The sequence below is a fragment of the Anomaloglossus baeobatrachus genome, chromosome 2, assembly GCF_048569485.1.
Source record: "Anomaloglossus baeobatrachus isolate aAnoBae1 chromosome 2, aAnoBae1.hap1, whole genome shotgun sequence".
NCBI classification, from domain to species: Eukaryota; Metazoa; Chordata; class Amphibia; order Anura; family Aromobatidae; genus Anomaloglossus; species Anomaloglossus baeobatrachus.
Window position 1 is genome coordinate 112,391,024 of NC_134354.1, and position 18,557 is coordinate 112,409,580.

Consider the following 18,557-nt stretch of genomic DNA (forward strand, 5'->3'; position numbering starts at 1 on the left):
ATGAGCAGGATGGGGTCATATGAGCAGGATGGGGTCATATGAGCAGGATGGGGGCATATGAGCAGGATGGTGTCATATGAGCAGGATGGGGGCATATCAGCAGGATGGGGGTATATGAGCAGGATGGGGGTATATGAGCAGGATGGGGTCATATGAGCAGGATGGGGTCATATGAGCAGGATGGGGGTATATGAGCAGGATGGGGTCATATGAGCAGGATGGGGTCATATGAGCAGGATGGGGGTATATGAGCAGGATGGGGTCATATGAGCAGGATGGGTTCATATGAGCAGGATGGGGGTATATGAGCAGGATGGGGTCATATGAGCAGGATGGGGGTATATGAGCAGGATGGGGTCATATGAGCAGGATGGGGTCATATGAGCAGGATGGGGGTATATGAGCAGGATGGGGGTATATGAGCAGGATGGGGTCATATGAGCAGGATGGGGTCATATGAGCAGGATGGGGGTATATGAGCAGGATGGGGTCATATGAGCAGGATGGGGGTATATGAGCAGGATGGGGTCATATGAGCAGGATGGGGTCATATGAGCAGGATGGGGGTATATGAGCAGGATGGGGTCATATGAGCAGGATGGGGTCATATGAGCAGGGTGGGGTCATATCAGCAGGATGGGGTCATATGAGCAGGATGGCGTCATATGAGCAGGATGGGGTCATATCAGCAGGATGGGATCATATGAGCAGGATGGGGGCATATCAGCAGGATGGGGGCATATGAGCAGGATGGGGGCATATGAGCAGGATGGGAGTATATGAGCAGGATGGGGGTATATTATGAGCAGGATGGGGGTATATTATGAGCAGGATGGGGGTATATTATGAGCAGGATGGGGGTATATGAGCAGGATGGGGGTTTATAGCAGGATGGGGCCATATGCCATGATGGGTTATATAGCAGGATGCGGCCATATGCCAGTATATAGCAGGATGCGACCATATGGCAGGATGACGGTATATAGCAGGATGAGGGACATATACTGTATATACAAGGCAGGAGGATCATTACCAGGATGCGGCACCTTAGTAGAGAATTTGGGGACATTACCCCCATAACAGTGTCAGCAGCAGATCCTCGCCCCATAACAGTGTGTCATGACCACATTTTTTGCTTAAAATTTTATTTTCCAATTTTCCGCCTCTAAAACCAGAGTGCGTCTTATAGTCCGGTGCGTCTTATAGTCCGAAAAATATGGTAAAATATTTCCCTGCCTGTTTTTAAAATATGTGTTACCTCATAGAAAGAATCATTTGCGATCCCATGCTATAATGTCTGTATACTCTTTTCTGTCCTCCCCAGCCCAGGAGATGTGGTATGATCAGACCATGTCCCTGTACGGTTAGACTCAGCCATTACACAGTACATAGCAGGGACACATACTGTATATAAGATTATCTCAGCACAATAACATTTTTTGAAATACATCCAATTCTGGAAATTATTAATATACTAAGATCTATTGATTAAGGCCCTGTGCGCACTTACCGGATTTTGCAGCGGATTTTTTACGGTTTTGCTGCATGTTATGTTCATAACATCTCTGCAGTGAATCACCAGCAAAACCTATGGGGAAAAAAAATCCTGTGCGCACTAGGTGGAATTTGACAGCTGCATGTTTTGTGCGGGATTCTCGCAGCAAAAACAATTGCATGTCAATTCTTTCCGCACGTCGCTGCGGGATTTCACTCCATTCACTGCAATGTAATCGTGAAATCCCGCAGGGAATAACGCAGGCAGCAAATTCTGTGCGGTTCACTGCGTTTTCCTGCGTTATTCCCTGCGGCATTTCGCGGTTTACCTGCGGTAATGTACATCGCTTGCCTGCGGTTTTGCAGGGAAGTGATCTCATTACAGGAAGAGGAAGCAGAGCAGAGAGTAAACACAAACACATCACAGACACACACACACACAGACATCACAGACATAGAACACAGACACATAAAATACACATAGAAAGCAAACGGAAATATAGAAAACAAAGCACGTGGGCTCCGCTGTATATTTACCGTCCAGCCGAGGTAAGCACACAGCGGCGGCCTGGTATTCTCAGGCTGGGGAGGGAGAGGGGCAGGGTTAATGTCCCCCGCCTCCCTCCCACCTCCTGCAGCCGAGAATATCAGCCGCAGCTGCCCCGGGACTGTCGCATGCATTATGCGGCAGTACCGGCGTGTCCCCGGCTCTTCCTGCCGCCGTGTAGCAGTGGCAGTCAGGGTAATACAAGGAGTTAATGGTGGCGGATCGCCGCCATTAACTCTGGGCTTGATCATGGCAGCGTCTATGGGACAGCTGACATGATCAACCCGTAAGTAAAGTGAATAAAACACACAGAAAAATCTTTTATTTTAAATAAAACACAAACAAGCCTCGTTCACCATTTTATTAACCCCTCCCGAAACAAAGCTCCGGCGTAATCCACAGCTCCTGGGCTGCTAACATCCAGCCGCGACTGATACACAGCGCTGAATGAATGCAGCCTCGCAGCAAGACAGCAGAGGTAATTACCGGTCATTTCCCACGGCCGGTAATGTGAACTCACTGCCGACCGTGGGAAATGCAGCCATCTGTCCTCTATCTATCTGTCTATCTATCCCTCTATCTATTCTTCTGTCTCTTTATCTATCTATCTACTATCTCAGAATGAAATTACTTTTTTTTTTTTTTCAATGTGCTTTATTGCATTGAATGCAATAAAGCACATACCAACCAGCACGCGGCAAAACCGCGGCAATACCGCGGTAAAACCGCAGCAAACCGCGGCAAACCGCATGCGGTTTTCGGGTGCGGTTTGCCACGTTTTTTACCGCGGGTGCGGTAATCTTTGAATACCTGCGGAATTTTCTTGAGATAATTCCATTTTCCAGTGCGCACATAGCCTAAAATGATCTTTGTTCATGGAAAAAACCCTAAATTTTGTCTGTCCACATTATTGTGCAGCTACTAGGATCTCACCATAGCATTGCCCCTTTATATATACTATTGAGTGGGCTATATACTAATGAGGGACTTCATTATAGGGTTGACCAATATTTTTAAAACTTGGCTGCCTTTTTCCAGGAATAGTGCCACACTTGTCTACAGCTGGTGTGTGGTATTACAGGTCAGCCCCTTTTGATTTTGATATCAGACATAACCCATAATGAATGTTGCTATTTCTGGAAGAAATCATCCATAATGTGCCATTCTGAATAATGCCTTCAAAAGGCATAGTACGTGGGAAATGTAATTATTTTTAAAAATATGAATGATTTAGATATTTTATGACTAACGTTTGCTAATTTATAAGTAATATGACCAAGCGGCCATGTGTCACAAATTTACTAATTGTTTTCCTATTTAGGTTTTATTATGAGAACCCTGGGGTGTTCACCCCGGCTCAGAGGAATTCCATAGAGAGAATGACATTAGCCCGTGTCATCTGCGACAACACTAAGATCACTGAGGTTGGCCGAAACGTCTTCCTGGGCAATCAGTATCCTCGAGATTTTGTAAGATGTAACCAGATCCCAGCCCTGGACCTGAACCCATGGAGAGCAACCTAAGACGAAAATGGTGAGCCTTCCTAAATGGATGCAAGTGCCACTGATAGGATCAGAAATAGCAAACAATATGGAGCATGCCATTGAAAATATTAGTCTTTAACACAAATGCTAGGCAAGTGAACTTTCAAAACATAAAACTGAGTGATGGTAAATTACTATAGTACACCGAAACTTTCCCATAAGACTATTTCTTTGAGAAAACCATCCTTTAATCTTTAGAAATTTCTCTGGACCACCCCTCAAGATAATGATTTTCTTTGCCATATTGGGTGTTCCTCTCAAAAGAGCATTCATAGTAATGAACTATAAATATACATCACCACTAGTAATTTTTTAGGCAAAATGTATAGTTGAAACCAGAAGTTTACATACATTATCTAAAAAGACACATCTGCATGTTTTTCTGATTATATGACATGAAATCACAATGAACTTTTTAGATCAACTAGGAACCAAAAGGATTTATATTTGCCAAATGCCAGAATGAGAGAGAAAGAATGCTTTAAGGCATTTTTATTACTTTCTGCAAAGTCAAACGTTTACATACACTAAAGGGTGCTTTACACGCTGCGATATCGGTAATGATATATTGTCGGGATCACGTCGTTAGTGACGCACATCCGGCGCCGTTACCGACATCGCAGCGTGTAACACTAATGAGCGACGATCAACGAGCACAAAATCGTTCAAAAACGGTGATCGTTGACACGTCGCTCATTTCCTTCATATCGCTGCAGCAACCGGTACAATGTTGTTCGTCGTCCCTGTGGCATCACACATCGCTATGTGTGACACCGCAGGAGCGACGAACATCTCCTTACCTGCCTCCACCGGCAATGAGGAAGGAAGGAGGTGGGCGGGATGTTACGTCCCACTCATCTCGGCCCCTCCGCTTCTATTGGCCGGCCGCTTAGTGACGCTGCAGTGACGTCGCTATGATGCCGAACGCACCTCCCCCTTGAGAGAGGGATTGTTCGGTGGTCACAGCGACATCGCTGACAAGGTATGTGCGTGTGATCACCACATATCGTGCCACCGACGGGGGCGGGTGCTATCGCACGTGACATCGCTAGCAATCACTAGCGATGTCGCAACGTGTAAAGCACCCTTAAGAGTACTATGCCTTTATACAATATGGGACAGCCCATATGATGATGTCATGTCTTTGGAAGCTTCTAATAGGTTTATTGGCAAAATCTCAGTTAATTAGAGACATACCTGTATTGTATTGCATACCTGAAACACACTGCTTCTTTGTGTAGCATCATGGGAAAGTTAAAAGAAATCAGCCACGATCTCAGGAAGAGAATTGTGGACTTGCACAAGTCTGGTTCATCATTGGGTGCAATTTCCAGATACCTGAAGGTGCATCGTTCATCTGTACAAACAATTAAAAGCAAGTACAAACAAGAAGGGAATGTCCAGTCATTATACCGCTCAGGAAGGAGACAGGTTCTGTATACCAGAGATGAACGTTCTTTGGTCATACATGTACATATCCACCCAAGAAGCTGGTGGAAGCTGGTAAGATTCTGTCATCCACAGTGAAAAAAGCGCTTTATCAACATGGGCTGAAAGACAACTCTGCCAGGAAGATGCCATTACTCCAAAAGAAACATTAAAAACTCAGATTAATATTTGCAAATACACACAGGAACAAAGACCTAAACTTTTGGAGACATGTCCAACCAAAATGGAACTGTGTGCCCATAATGACCATAGTTACGTTTGCAGGAAAAAGGGAGAAGCTTTGAAGCATAAGAACGCGATCCCAACTGTGAAACACAGGGGTGGCAGCATCCTGTTGTGGGGTTGTTTTGCTGCAGTAGGGACTGGTGCACTTCACAAAATAGATGGCATCATGAGGAAAGAAAATTATGTGTCAATTCTGAAACAACATCTCAAGACATCAGCCAGGAACTTAAAGCTAGGGCAGAAATGGGTCTTCCATTTGGAAAATGACTCAAAGCATACTGCCAAACTGGTTACAAAGTGACTTAAGGAAAACAAAGTCAATGTTTTGGAGTGGCCATCATAAAACCCTGATCTCAATCCTATTGAAAATTAATGCGCAAAGCTGAAAAGGCCGGTGCGAGCAAGGCGACTTACAAACATGGCTCAGTTACACCAGTTCTGTCAGAAGGAATGGGCAAATTTCTACCAACTATTGTGACAAGCTTGTGGAAGGAGATCCAAAACGTTTGACCCAAGTCAAGTTACATTACAGTTCAAGAGGAATGGTACCAAACATTAATTAAATGTATGTAAACCATTGACTTTGCAGAAAGTAATAAAAATGTCTTGAAACATTCTCTGTCTCATTATTCTGGTATTTGGCAAATATAAATAATTTTGGTTCCTAATTCACCAAAAACGGGAAAGGTTTATTCTGATTTCATGTCAGATAGTGAGAAAAACATGCAGATGTGTCTTTTTAGATAGTGAATGTGAACTTCTGGTTTCACTTGTATCTTTAATAAAAGAGTAAATTGCAAATATCCAACTCCGTAACTTACATCTATTATACAATTCCTTTCATTTATTTACACTGGGTAGTTAATTTGTTACAAGATTGCCCTGAGAAGCCGACATCACATTACTCTCTGTAATTTCAGCACCAGGACCCCAATCTTTACATACAGTACAAAGGGGTTTTCTCATATGTTCTAAAGTTCAGTCAAGAGGGGTAAATTGCAAAAATTAATGAATGATACATTATTTAACAGATACAGTGCCCTGCGCTTATCTGTTTTGCAGTGATGTTTCCCACTGCCCACATGACTGCTGCAGCTAATCGCTGGGCTCAGTGGTACATCTCTGTGGTCGGTGATTAGCGGCAGCAGTCACTTGGGTAATCAGTGTCTGTGGCACTGCTGGAGTGATGGCAGATTTATCAGATCAGATAATGTGTCTTTCCTAATTTAATGCAATTTTGCTTTGGCATTCCTTTGAATACATTGGAAAACCATTTTCAATGAAGATGTGTGACCAATGAATCCATTAGTAGAATACAAAGAGCTACCTGTTATCACCAGGGGTGATGATACGGTGGTATTAAGCATGTGACCCATGTTAGGGGCGGGCAAAAAAATTCATTCTGTCCGCCATGATTTTGTCAGTTAGCACCATGGCAGCTAGCACAGTCGTCTTCCCTGGTAAGAGGACCTCCGAAGACTCAGACTTTTGAGATGCTTAAGTAACCAAGAGGAATTTCAGATCTCTGTATTGTCATTTTTTTAATGACTAAAAATTGAAATGAATTTATTTGGATTAAAATTAGGGATGATCGAATACCTCAAATATTCGGCTTCGCGAATGTTTTCCGAATACGTCGCCGCTATGCGAATATTCGATGCGCAATGTAAGTCTATGGGAAGCCCGAATAGTTCTGAATAGTTGTTATTCAGGTTTCTCATAGACTTACATTGCGCATCGAATATTCGCGACTAGTCGAATAGCAGCGACCGATTCGGAAAATATTTGTGAAGCCGAATATTTGAGGAATTTGATCATCCCTAATTAAAATGTATAAATTTTGACTTTCTCTTTTACAGATAGTTGTTCTCCGGCCAGAAACGAAGAACACATTAGTTCTCCAAGAGCTCAGCAGCCATATATTCCCATGTATATAGCGCAACGCTTTCATGTTCTGCTGTTTACTGAATGAAAACATGGTGAGGAAGATTTGTCAGTGGGGCGCAGCTATACTGGATGCTAAGGTGGCAGTGACATCCAGGCCCTCCTGCCCGCAGAGGCTGATGAAGACACCAGTATATAAATAACAATGATAGATAAGGCCCGTGTCACGGATTTTGCATTGGGACTAAGAGCTTAAAGTTACGATTTTGTCTATGAAAAATAGATCAGGGCAAACATGGAGTACTGCTTTACTCTTAACTTTGCGCCACTTTTGATACATTTTCCCCAGATTTTCTGCAATCTTCTTATGTATATACATCTCTTCCCTTACCTCAGTATAAACTTGTATTCAGTACTAATGCTTGTGTATTCCTTCCCTTCCCTTAGATTAGAAGGAACCTTATATTACCTTTCAAATAAATAATTTTTAATATGAAAACATTTGGAACCTGTTTTTTTGAGAGATTTTTACAAGGATAGAGAAAACACTGAGTGGAACTGAGAAGAAACTGAGTTTTTGATGAAGATTTGGCAAGTTTCTGTACTATTTCTACTCTAAAAATTCTTAAAAAAAATTAAGAGTGTACATCCCCTTGGTTTTCATGCTGTATATTTTTGCTGTGTCAAAAACGCAGCATCTTATAGTTCCAGCAAAGTGAATGTGATTTATAGAAATCTCATACTCACTGAGCGTCCTTTTTATTCAGTATAAACTGACCTGAAATGAATGTTTTTTATGTCTTAAAGATGGATATAGATACATAGCCAAATAAATAAATAATTAAATAAAAAAATGATGTGGGCTTCCGCCTAGTTTTGATAATTAGCGCAGGTAAAGCAGACAGTTGTACGATGCAACCCTTAGCTTTCAGCTTTACCTTGGCTGGTTATCAAAAGTAGATGGGACCCCTCGATATTTTTTTACAATTATTTCTTTAAATAATTAAAAAAAAAAAGGGGAGATATGGTCCCCCCATTTTTTATAACTAGCAAAGGTAAAGCAGACAGATGGGGGTTGATATCAGGCTGGAAAGGTCCCTGGTTATTGTGCCCTTAGCAGCTTAAAAATAGCAGCCTGTAGCTGCCCCATCCATGAGATGCACCAAGTTTGGCTCTTTGCCTGTCTCCTCTCTATTACCCTGATGCGGTGGCAATCAAGGTAATGGTTTATGAGGTTGATGTCAGCTGTGAATTGTTAGCTGGCATCAAGCCCTGGGTTTAATAATGTCTAGGCATCTATCAGACATCCCCATCAATATAACTCAGTAAGTGTAAAGGAAAATAAACATAAAAAAAAATTTTATTTTAAAAGCATCCCCTGGCTTTAGCCCTCTTGTACCAAATTTTTTTTTTTTTTAAAGGGAAGGTATCGTCAAAAAAAAAAATTCCAATAACTGAAAAAATGTAAAGTAATAATGTTTTAATGTTTTGTTTAAATATTATTATTTGTTTTTAATTGAGCAAAATCCAAAAAAAAAATTAGAAAGTTTGATATTTTCCACTGTTAAACACTAGGGGGAGCAGCTACTGAAATCCTACAGAAATCAGACTGTATAAAAAGCTCAGATTACAGCCTGCCGTAAAGTGGGCGGAGTCTGCTCTCCTATGTGTGATGGCGCCTCCCTCTCCTAATCTGAGTGTTTACAACAGATAACAGAGAATGACATGTAGGGACATAATACACAGCAGGGCCGGCTCCAGGTTTTTGTGGGCCCCGGGCGGAAGAGTCCCAGTGGGCCCCATCCACACACAGACACCGATACGAACATATACATATTTAAAGACAAACTCACAAAAATACATATAAACAGACAAATATATACAGTCATATACACTTACAGACACACACACACACACACAAGTCTGCTGCATACAGACAGACACACACACACAACTCTGCTACATACAGACAAACACATACAACTCTGCTACATACAGACAAACACACACACACAAACTCTGCTACATACAGACAAACACATACAACTCTGCTACATACAGACAAACACATACAACTCTGCTACATACAGACAAACACATACAACTCTGCTACATACAGACAAACACATACAACTCTGCTACATACAGACAAACACATACAACTCTGCTACATACAGACAAACACATACAACTCTGCTACATACAGACAAACACATACAACTCTGCTACATACAGACAAACACATACAACTCTGCTACATACAGACAAACACATACAACTCTGCTACATACAGACAAACACATACAACTCTGCTACATACAGACAAACACATACAACTCTGCTACATACAGACAAACACATACAACTCTGCTACATACAGACAAACACATACAACTCTGCTACATACAGACAAACACATACAACTCTGCTACATACAGACAAAACACACAACTCTGCTACATACAGACAAACACATACAACTCTGCTACATACAGACAAACACATACAACTCTGCTACATACAGACAAACACATACAACTCTGCTACATACAGACAAACACATACAACTCTGCTACATACAGACAAACACATACAACTCTGCTACATACAGACAAACACACACAACTCTGCTACATACAAACACATACAACTCTGCTACATACAGACAAACACATACAACTCTGCTACATACAGACAAACACATACAACTCTGCTACATACAGACAAACACATACAACTCTGCTACATTCAGACAAACACATACAACTCTGCTACATTCAGACAAACACATACAACTCTGCTACATTCAGACAAATGCACACAACTCTGCTGCTCTGTGGGGCCCACACCCGCGGCTTGGCGGGGACAGCACCAGCGGCACTGGCAGCACCCGCGGCTCGGCAGGGCCCACACCCGCGGAATCGGCGGGTGGGGGAATTGGCAGGGGCCAGGGCATACATCCAGGGGGTAGAAGCAGCTCACCGGGGCCTATAATGGGGAGGCGGGGAGGGCACTTACCCGATTAGGTCACGGTGGAGAGGGGGCCCACACAGCGCCGGACAGAAGCTCGCCTCCTTCATCTGTGGGACTGAGAAGGCGGTAGCTCCGCCCACAGATGAAATTCAAACGAGGATGTCTGCGTGCCTTAAAGTGACGGCGCCGCAGATTGCTGCCGAGGACTGCGGTCCCCGGAACTCGGCCGGGGACCGCAGAACTGTAAAGGCGAGTGGGCCCCGGCCAAGGGACAGGAGAACTGACGAGGCCGAGTGGGCCCCCCCGGCTCTCCAGGGCCCCGGCATTTGCCCGGGTTTGCCGGGTGCTGACGCCGGCCCTGATGCACAGCCATTTTCCTGGTGACCAGAAATGTCTAAAGTGTCACCAAGGACAGCAGGAGTATCACACAGGATAGGATTAGATACACAGCTCAGCAGACAGTATCACACAGGATAGGATCAGATACACAGCTCAGCAGACAGTATCCCACAGGATAGGATTAGATACACAGCTCAGCAGACAGTATCCCACAGGATAGGATTAGATACACAGCTCAGCAGACAGTATCCCACAGGATAGGATTAGATACACAGCTCAGCAGACAGGATCCCACATGATAGGATTAGATACACAGCTCAGCAGACAGTATCCCACAGGATAGGATTAGATACACAGCTCAGCAGACAGTATCACACAGGAGAGGATTAGATACACAGCTCAGCAGACAGTAGCCCACAGGATAGAATTAGATACACAGCTCAGTAGACAGGATCCCACAGGATAGGATTAGATACACGGCTCTGCACACAGTATCACACAGGATAGGATTAGATACACAGCTCAGCAGACAGTATCCCACAGGATAGGATTAGATACACGGCTCTGCAGACAGTATCAAACAGGAGAGGATTAGATACACGGCTCTGCAGACAGTATCACACAGGAGAGGATTAGATACACAGCTCAGCAGACATTATTACACGATAGGATTAGATACACAGCCCTGCAGACAGTATCACAAAGGAGAGGATTAGATACACAGCTCAGTAGACAGTATCACACAGGAGAGGATTAGATACACAGCTCAGCAGACAGTATCACACAGGAGAGGATTAGATACACAGCTCAGCAGACAGTATCACACAGGAGAGGATTAGATACACAGCTCAGCAGACAGTATCCCACAGGATAGGATTAGATACACAGCTCAGCAGACAGTATCACACAGGAGACGATTAGATACACAGCTCAGCACACAGTATCACACAGGAGAGGATTAGATACACGGCTCTGCAGACAGTATCACACAGGAGAGGATTAGATACACAGCTCAGCAGACAGTATCACACGATAGGATTAGATACACAGCCCTGCAGACAGTATCATACAGGAGAGGATTAGATACACAGCTCAGTAGACAGTATCACACAGGAGACGATTAGATACACAGCTCAGCACACAGTATCACACAGGAGAGGATTAGATACACAGCTCAGCAGACAGTATCACACAGGAGAGGATTAGATACACAGCTCAGCAGACAGTATCCCACAGGATAGGATTAGATACACAGCTCAGCAGACAGTATCACACAGGAGACGATTAGATACACAGCTCAGCACACAGTATCACACAGGAGAGGATTAGATACACAGCTCAGCAGACAGTATCACACAGGAGAGGATTAGATACACAGCTCTGCAGACAGTATCACATAGGAGAGGATTAGATACACTGCGGAGCAGACAGTATCACACAGGAGAGGATTAGATACACAGCTCAGCAGACAGTATCACACAGGAGAGGATTAGATACACAGCTCAGCAGACAGTATCACACAGGATAGGATTAGATACACAGCCCTGCAGACAGTATCACACAGGAGAGGATTAGATACACAGCTCAGCAGACAGTATCACACAGGATAGGATTAGATACACAGCTCATCAGACAGGATCCCACAGGATAGGATTAGATACACAGCTCAGCAGACAGTATCCCACAGGATAGGATTAGATACACAGCTCAGCAGACAGTATCCCACAGGATAGGATTAGATACACAGCTCAGCAGACAGTATCACACAGGAGAGGATTAGATACACAGCTCAGCAGACAGTATCCCACAGGATAGGATTAGATACACAGCTCAGCAGACAGTATCACACAAGATAGGATTAGATACACAGTTCAGCAGATAGTATCACACAGGATAGGATTAGATACACAGCTCAGCAGACAGTATCCCACAGGATAGGATTAGATACACAGCTCAGCAGACAGGATCCCACAGGATAGGATTAGATACACAGCTCAGCAGACAGGATCCCACAGGATAGGATTAGATACACAGCTCAGCAGACAGTAGCCCACAGGATAGGATTAGATACACAGCTCAGCAGACAGGATCCCACAGGATAGGATTAGATACACAGCTCAGCAGACAGTGTCACACAGGATAGGATTAGATACACAGCTCAGCAGACAGTGTCACACAGGATAGGATTAGATACACAGCTCAGCAGACAGTATCACACAGGATAGGATTAGATACACAGCTCAGGAGACAGTATCCCACAGGATAGGATTAGATACACAGCTCAGCAGACAGTATCCCACAGGATAGGATTAGATACACAGCTCAGGAGACAGTATCCCACAGGAGAGGATTAGATACACGGCTCTGCAGACAGTATCACACAGGAGAGGATTAGATACACGGCTCTGCAGACAGTATCACACAGGAGAGGATTAGATACACAGCTCAGCAGACAGTATTACACGATAGGATTAGATACACAGCCCTGCAGACAGTATCACAAAGGAGAGGATTAGATACACAGCTCAGTAGACAGTATCACACAGGAGAGGATTAGATACACAGCTCAGCAGACAGTATCACACAGGAGAGGATTAGATACACAGCTCAGCAGACAGTATCACACAGGAGAGGATTAGATACACAGCTCAGCAGACAGTATCCCACAGGATAGGATTAGATACACAGCTGAGCAGACAGTATCACACAGGGGACGATTAGATACACATCTCAGCACACAGTATCACACAGGAGAGGATTAGATACACGGCTCTGCAGACAGTATCACACAGGAGAGGATTAGATACACAGCTCAGCAGACAGTATCACACGATAGGATTAGATACACAGCCCTGCAGACAGTATCACACAGGAGAGGATTAGATACACAGCTCAGTAGACAGTATCACACAGGAGAGGATTAGATACACAGCTCAGCAGACAGTATCACACAGGAGAGGATTAGATACACAGCTCAGCAGACAGTATCACACAGGAGAGGATTAGATACACAGCTCAGCAGACAGTATCCCACAGGATAGGATTAGATACACGGCTCTGCAGACAGTATCACAAAGGAGAGGATTAGATACACGGCTCTGCAGACAGTATCACACAGGAGAGGATTAGATACACAGCTCAGCAGACAGTATTACACGATAGGATTAGATACACAGCCCTGCAGACAGTATCACAAAGGAGAGGATTAGATACACAGCCCTGCAGACAGTATCACACAGGAGAGGATTAGATACACAGCTCAGCAGACAGTATCACACAGGAGAGGATTAGATACACAGCTCAGCAGACAGTATCACACAGGAGAGGATTAGATACACAGCTCAGCAGACAGTATCCCACAGGATAGGATTAGATACACAGCTCAGCAGACAGTATCACACAGGAGACGATTAGATACACAGCTCAGCACACAGTATCACACAGGAGAGGATTAGATACACGGCTCTGCAGACAGTATCACACAGGAGAGGATTAGATACACAGCTCAGCAGACAGTATCACACGATAGGATTAGATACACAGCCCTGCAGACAGTATCACACAGGAGAGGATTAGATACACAGCTCAGTAGACAGTATCACACAGGAGAGGATTAGATACACAGCTCAGCAGACAGTATCACACAGGAGAGGATTAGATACACAGCTCAGCAGACAGTATCACACAGGAGAGGATTAGATACACAGCTCAGCAGACAGTATCCCACAGGATAGGATTAGATACACAGCTCAGCAGACAGTATCACACAGGAGACGATTAGATACACAGCTCAGCACACAGTATCACACAGGAGAGGATTAGATACACAGCTCAGCAGACAGTATCACACAGGAGAGGATTAGATACACAGCTCTGCAGACAGTATCACATAGGAGAGGATTAGATACACTGCGGAGCAGACAGTATCACACAGGAGAGGATTAGATACACAGCTCAGCAGACAGTATCACACAGGAGAGGATTAGATACACAGCTCAGCAGACAGTATCACACGATAGGATTAGATACACAGCCCTGCAGACAGTATCACACAGGAGAGGATTAGATACACAGCTCAGCAGACAGTATCACACAGGAGAGGATTAGATACACAGCTCAGCAAACAGTATCACACGATAGGATTAGATACACAGCTCAGAAGACAGTATCACACAGGAGAGGATTAGATACACAGCTCAGCAGACAGTATCACACAGGAGAGGATTAGATACACAGCTCAGCAGACAGTATCACACAGGATAGGATTAGATACACAGCTCATCAGACAGGATCCCACAGGATAGGATTAGATACACAGCTCAGCAGACAGTATCCCACAGGATAGGATTAGCTACACAGCTCAGCAGACAGTATCCCACAGGATAGGGTTAGATACACAGCTCAGCAGACAGTATCACACAGGAGAGGATTAGATACACAGCTCAGCAGACAGTATCCCACAGGATAGGATTAGATACACAGCTCAGCAGACAGTATCACACAAGATAGGATTAGATACACAGCTCAGCAGATAGTATCACACAGGATAGGATTAGATACACAGCTCAGCAGACAGTATCCCACAGGATAGGATTAGATACACAGCTCAGCAGACAGGATCCCACAGGATAGGATTAGATACACAGCTGAGCAGACAGTAGCCCACAGGATAGGATTAGATACACGGCTCTGCAGACAGTATCACACAGGATAGGATTAGATACACAGCTCAGCAGACAGTGTCACACAGGATAGGATTAGATACACAGCTCAGCAGACAGTATCACACAGGATAGGATTAGATACACAGCTCAGGAGACAGTATCCCACAGGATAGGATTAGATACACAGCTCAGCAGACAGTATCCCACAGGAGAGGATTAGATACACGGCTCTGCAGACACTATCACACAGGAGAGGATTAGATACATGGCTCTGCAGACAGTATCACACAGGAGAGGATTAGATACACAGCTCAGCAGAGAGTGTCACACGATAGGATTAGATACACAGCTCAGAAGAGTAGTCACACAGGAGAGGATTAGATACACAGCTCAGCAGACAGTATCACACAGGAGATGGTTAGATACACAGCTCAGCAGACAGTATCACACAGGAGAGGATTAGATACACAGCTCAGCAGACAGTATCACACGATAGGATTAGATACATAGCTCAGCAAACAGTATCACACAGGAGAGGATTAGATACACAGCTCAGCACACAGTATCACACAGGAGAGGATTAGATACACAGCTCAGCAGACAGTATCACACAGGAGAGGATTAGATACACAGCTCTGCAGACAGTATCACACGATAGGATTAGATACACAGCTCAGAAGACAGTATCACACAGGAGAGGATTAGACACCCAGCTCAGCAGACAGTATCCCACAGGATAGGATTAGATACACAGCTCAGCAGACAGTATCACACAAGATGGATTAGATACACAGCTCAGCAGATAGTATCACACAGGATAGGATTAGATACACAGCTCAGCAGACAGTATCCCACAGGATAGGATTAGATACACAGTCTCAGCAGACAGGATCCCACAGGATAGGATTAGATACACAGCTGAGCAGACAGTAGCCCACAGGATAGGATTAGAAACACGGCTCTGCAGACAGTATCACACAGGATAGGATTAGATACACAGCTCAGCAGACAGTGTCACACAGGATAGGATTAGATACACAGCTCAGCAGACAGTATCACACAGGATAGGATTAGATACACAGCTCAGGAGACAGTATCCCACAGGATAGGATTAGATACACAGCTCAGCAGACAGTATCCCACAGGAGAGGATTAGATACACGGCTCTGCAGACACTATCACACAGGAGAGGATTAGATACATGGCTCTGCAGACAGTATCACACAGGAGAGGATTAGATACACAGCTCAGCAGAGAGTGTCACACGATAGGATTAGATACACAGCTCAGAAGAGTAGTCACACAGGAGAGGATTAGATACACAGCTCAGCAGACAGTATCACACAGGAGATGGTTAGATACACAGCTCAGCAGACAGTATCACACAGGAGAGGATTAGATACACAGCTCAGCAGACAGTATCACACGATAGGATTAGATACATAGCTCAGCAAACAGTATCACACAGGAGAGGATTAGATACACAGCTCAGCACACAGTATCACACAGGAGAGGATTAGATACACAGCTCAGCAGACAGTATCACACAGGAGAGGATTAGATACACAGCTCTGCAGACAGTATCACACGATAGGATTAGATACACAGCTCAGAAGACAGTATCACACAGGAGAGGATTAGACACCCAGCTCAGCAGACAGTATCACACAGGAGAGGATTAGATACACAGCCCTGCAGACAGTATCACACAGGATAGGATTAGATACACGGCTCAGCAGACAGGATAGGATTAGATACACGGCTCAGCAGACAGTATCACACAGGAGGATTAGATACACGGCTCAGCAGACAGTATCACCGGTACACACACAGGTACTCACATGCAGTGGCGCGCGCACACACACACACACACACACACACACACACACACACACCCCTGATGGGGACCTTGTGCCACACACACACAGAGCTGGGGTGAGCAGCGTGCATCGCTGGGTGAGCTGCGGCCATACCTCCCAACTTTTAAAGAAGGAAAAGAGGGACAAAGTTTGCGGCGCGTGTATTTTTAGGCCATGCCCCCTAACCACACCCATTTCACAGTCACGCCCATATCCACTCCCCACCCACACCCATTCAGCATGGACATGCAGGCAGCCGGCGGGCCTCCAGCATGGACACGCAGGCAGCCGGCGGGCCTCCAGCATGGACACGCAGGCAGCCGGCGGGCCTCCAGCATGGACACGCAGGCAGCCGGCGGGCCTCCAGCATGGACACGCAGGCAGCCGGCGAGCCTCCAGCATGGACACGCAGGCAGCCGGCGGGCCTCCAGCATGGACACGCAGGCAGCCGGCGGGCCTCCAGCATGGACACGCAGGCAGCCGGCGGGCCTCCAGCATGGACACGCAGGCAGCCGGCGGGCCTCCAGCACGGAGACGCAGGCAGCCACAGTGAGGCGGCCGGTCGCCCGCACAGTGAGGCGGCCGGTCGCCTTCACAGACAGGCGGCCGGCCGCCCGCCTTCACAGACAGGCGGCCGGCCGCCCGCACAGACAGGCGGCCTGTCTGTGCGGGCGCCCCCCGCCACCTGTCTGTGCGGGCGCCCCCCGCCGCCTGTCTGACAGGGGGGCGCCCGCACAGACAGGCGGCGGGGGGCGCCCGCACAGACAGGCGGCGGGGGCACTCGCACAGACAGGCGGTGGGGGGCGCCCGCACAGACAGGCAGCGGGGGCGCTTGCACAGACAGGCGGTGAGGGGCGCCCGCACAGACAGGCGGTGGGGGGCGCCCGCACAGACAGGCGGCGGGGGGCGCCCGCACAGACAGGCGGCGGGGGCGCTCGCACAGACAGGCGGAGGGGGGCGCCCGCACAGACAGGTGGCGGGGGGCGCCTGCACAGACAGGCGGCGGGGGCGCCCGCACAGACAGGCGGTGGGGGGGCGCCCGCACAGACAGGGGGCGGGGGCGCTCGCACAGACAGGCGGCGGGGGGCGCCCGCACAGACAGGCGGCGGGGGGCCCCGCACAGACAGGCGGCGAGGGGCGCCCGCACAGACAGGCGGCGGGGGGCGCCCGCACAGACAGGCGGCGGCCGGCCGCCCGCACAGTGAGGCGGCGGGCCGCCCGCACAGACAGGCGGCCGTCCGCCCGCAGAGACAGGCGGCCGTCCCCCCGCACAGACAGGCGGCCGTCCGCCCGCACAGACAGGCGGCCGTCCGCCCGCACAGACAGGCGGCCGTCCGCCCGCAGAGACAGGCGGCCAGCCGACCGCACAGAGAGGCGGCCGGCCGACCGCACAGAGAGGCGGCCGGCCGACCGCACAGAGAGGCGGCCGGCCGACCGCACAGAGAGGCGGCCGGCCGACCGCACAGAGAGGCTCCGGCCGGGGGGGGGGGAGAGGGAGGGGAATCAGCGCTGGGGAGATTATGTTTACATACCTTAGCAGCAGCACAGAGCTGTTTCGGGCAGCGCGCTCCTCTCTGTT

The 18,557-nt window shown here is 46.8% G+C and overlaps 1 protein-coding gene across 1 annotated transcript in view; it reads left to right on the forward strand.

Moving 5' to 3' along the window:
* The window catches only part of LOC142284519 (myeloperoxidase-like), a 65,178-nt gene extending 57,536 nt beyond the window's left edge, over positions 1–7,642 (forward strand). Inside the window, exons 13-14 of the mRNA XM_075333201.1 lie at positions 3,363–3,574; positions 7,119–7,642. Coding sequence (XP_075189316.1) covers positions 3,363–3,564 — 202 coding nt within the window. The 3' untranslated portion in view covers positions 3,565–3,574; positions 7,119–7,642. The remainder of the gene's footprint in view (positions 1–3,362; positions 3,575–7,118) is intronic.
* Positions 7,643–18,557: the final 10,915 nt, after the last annotated feature.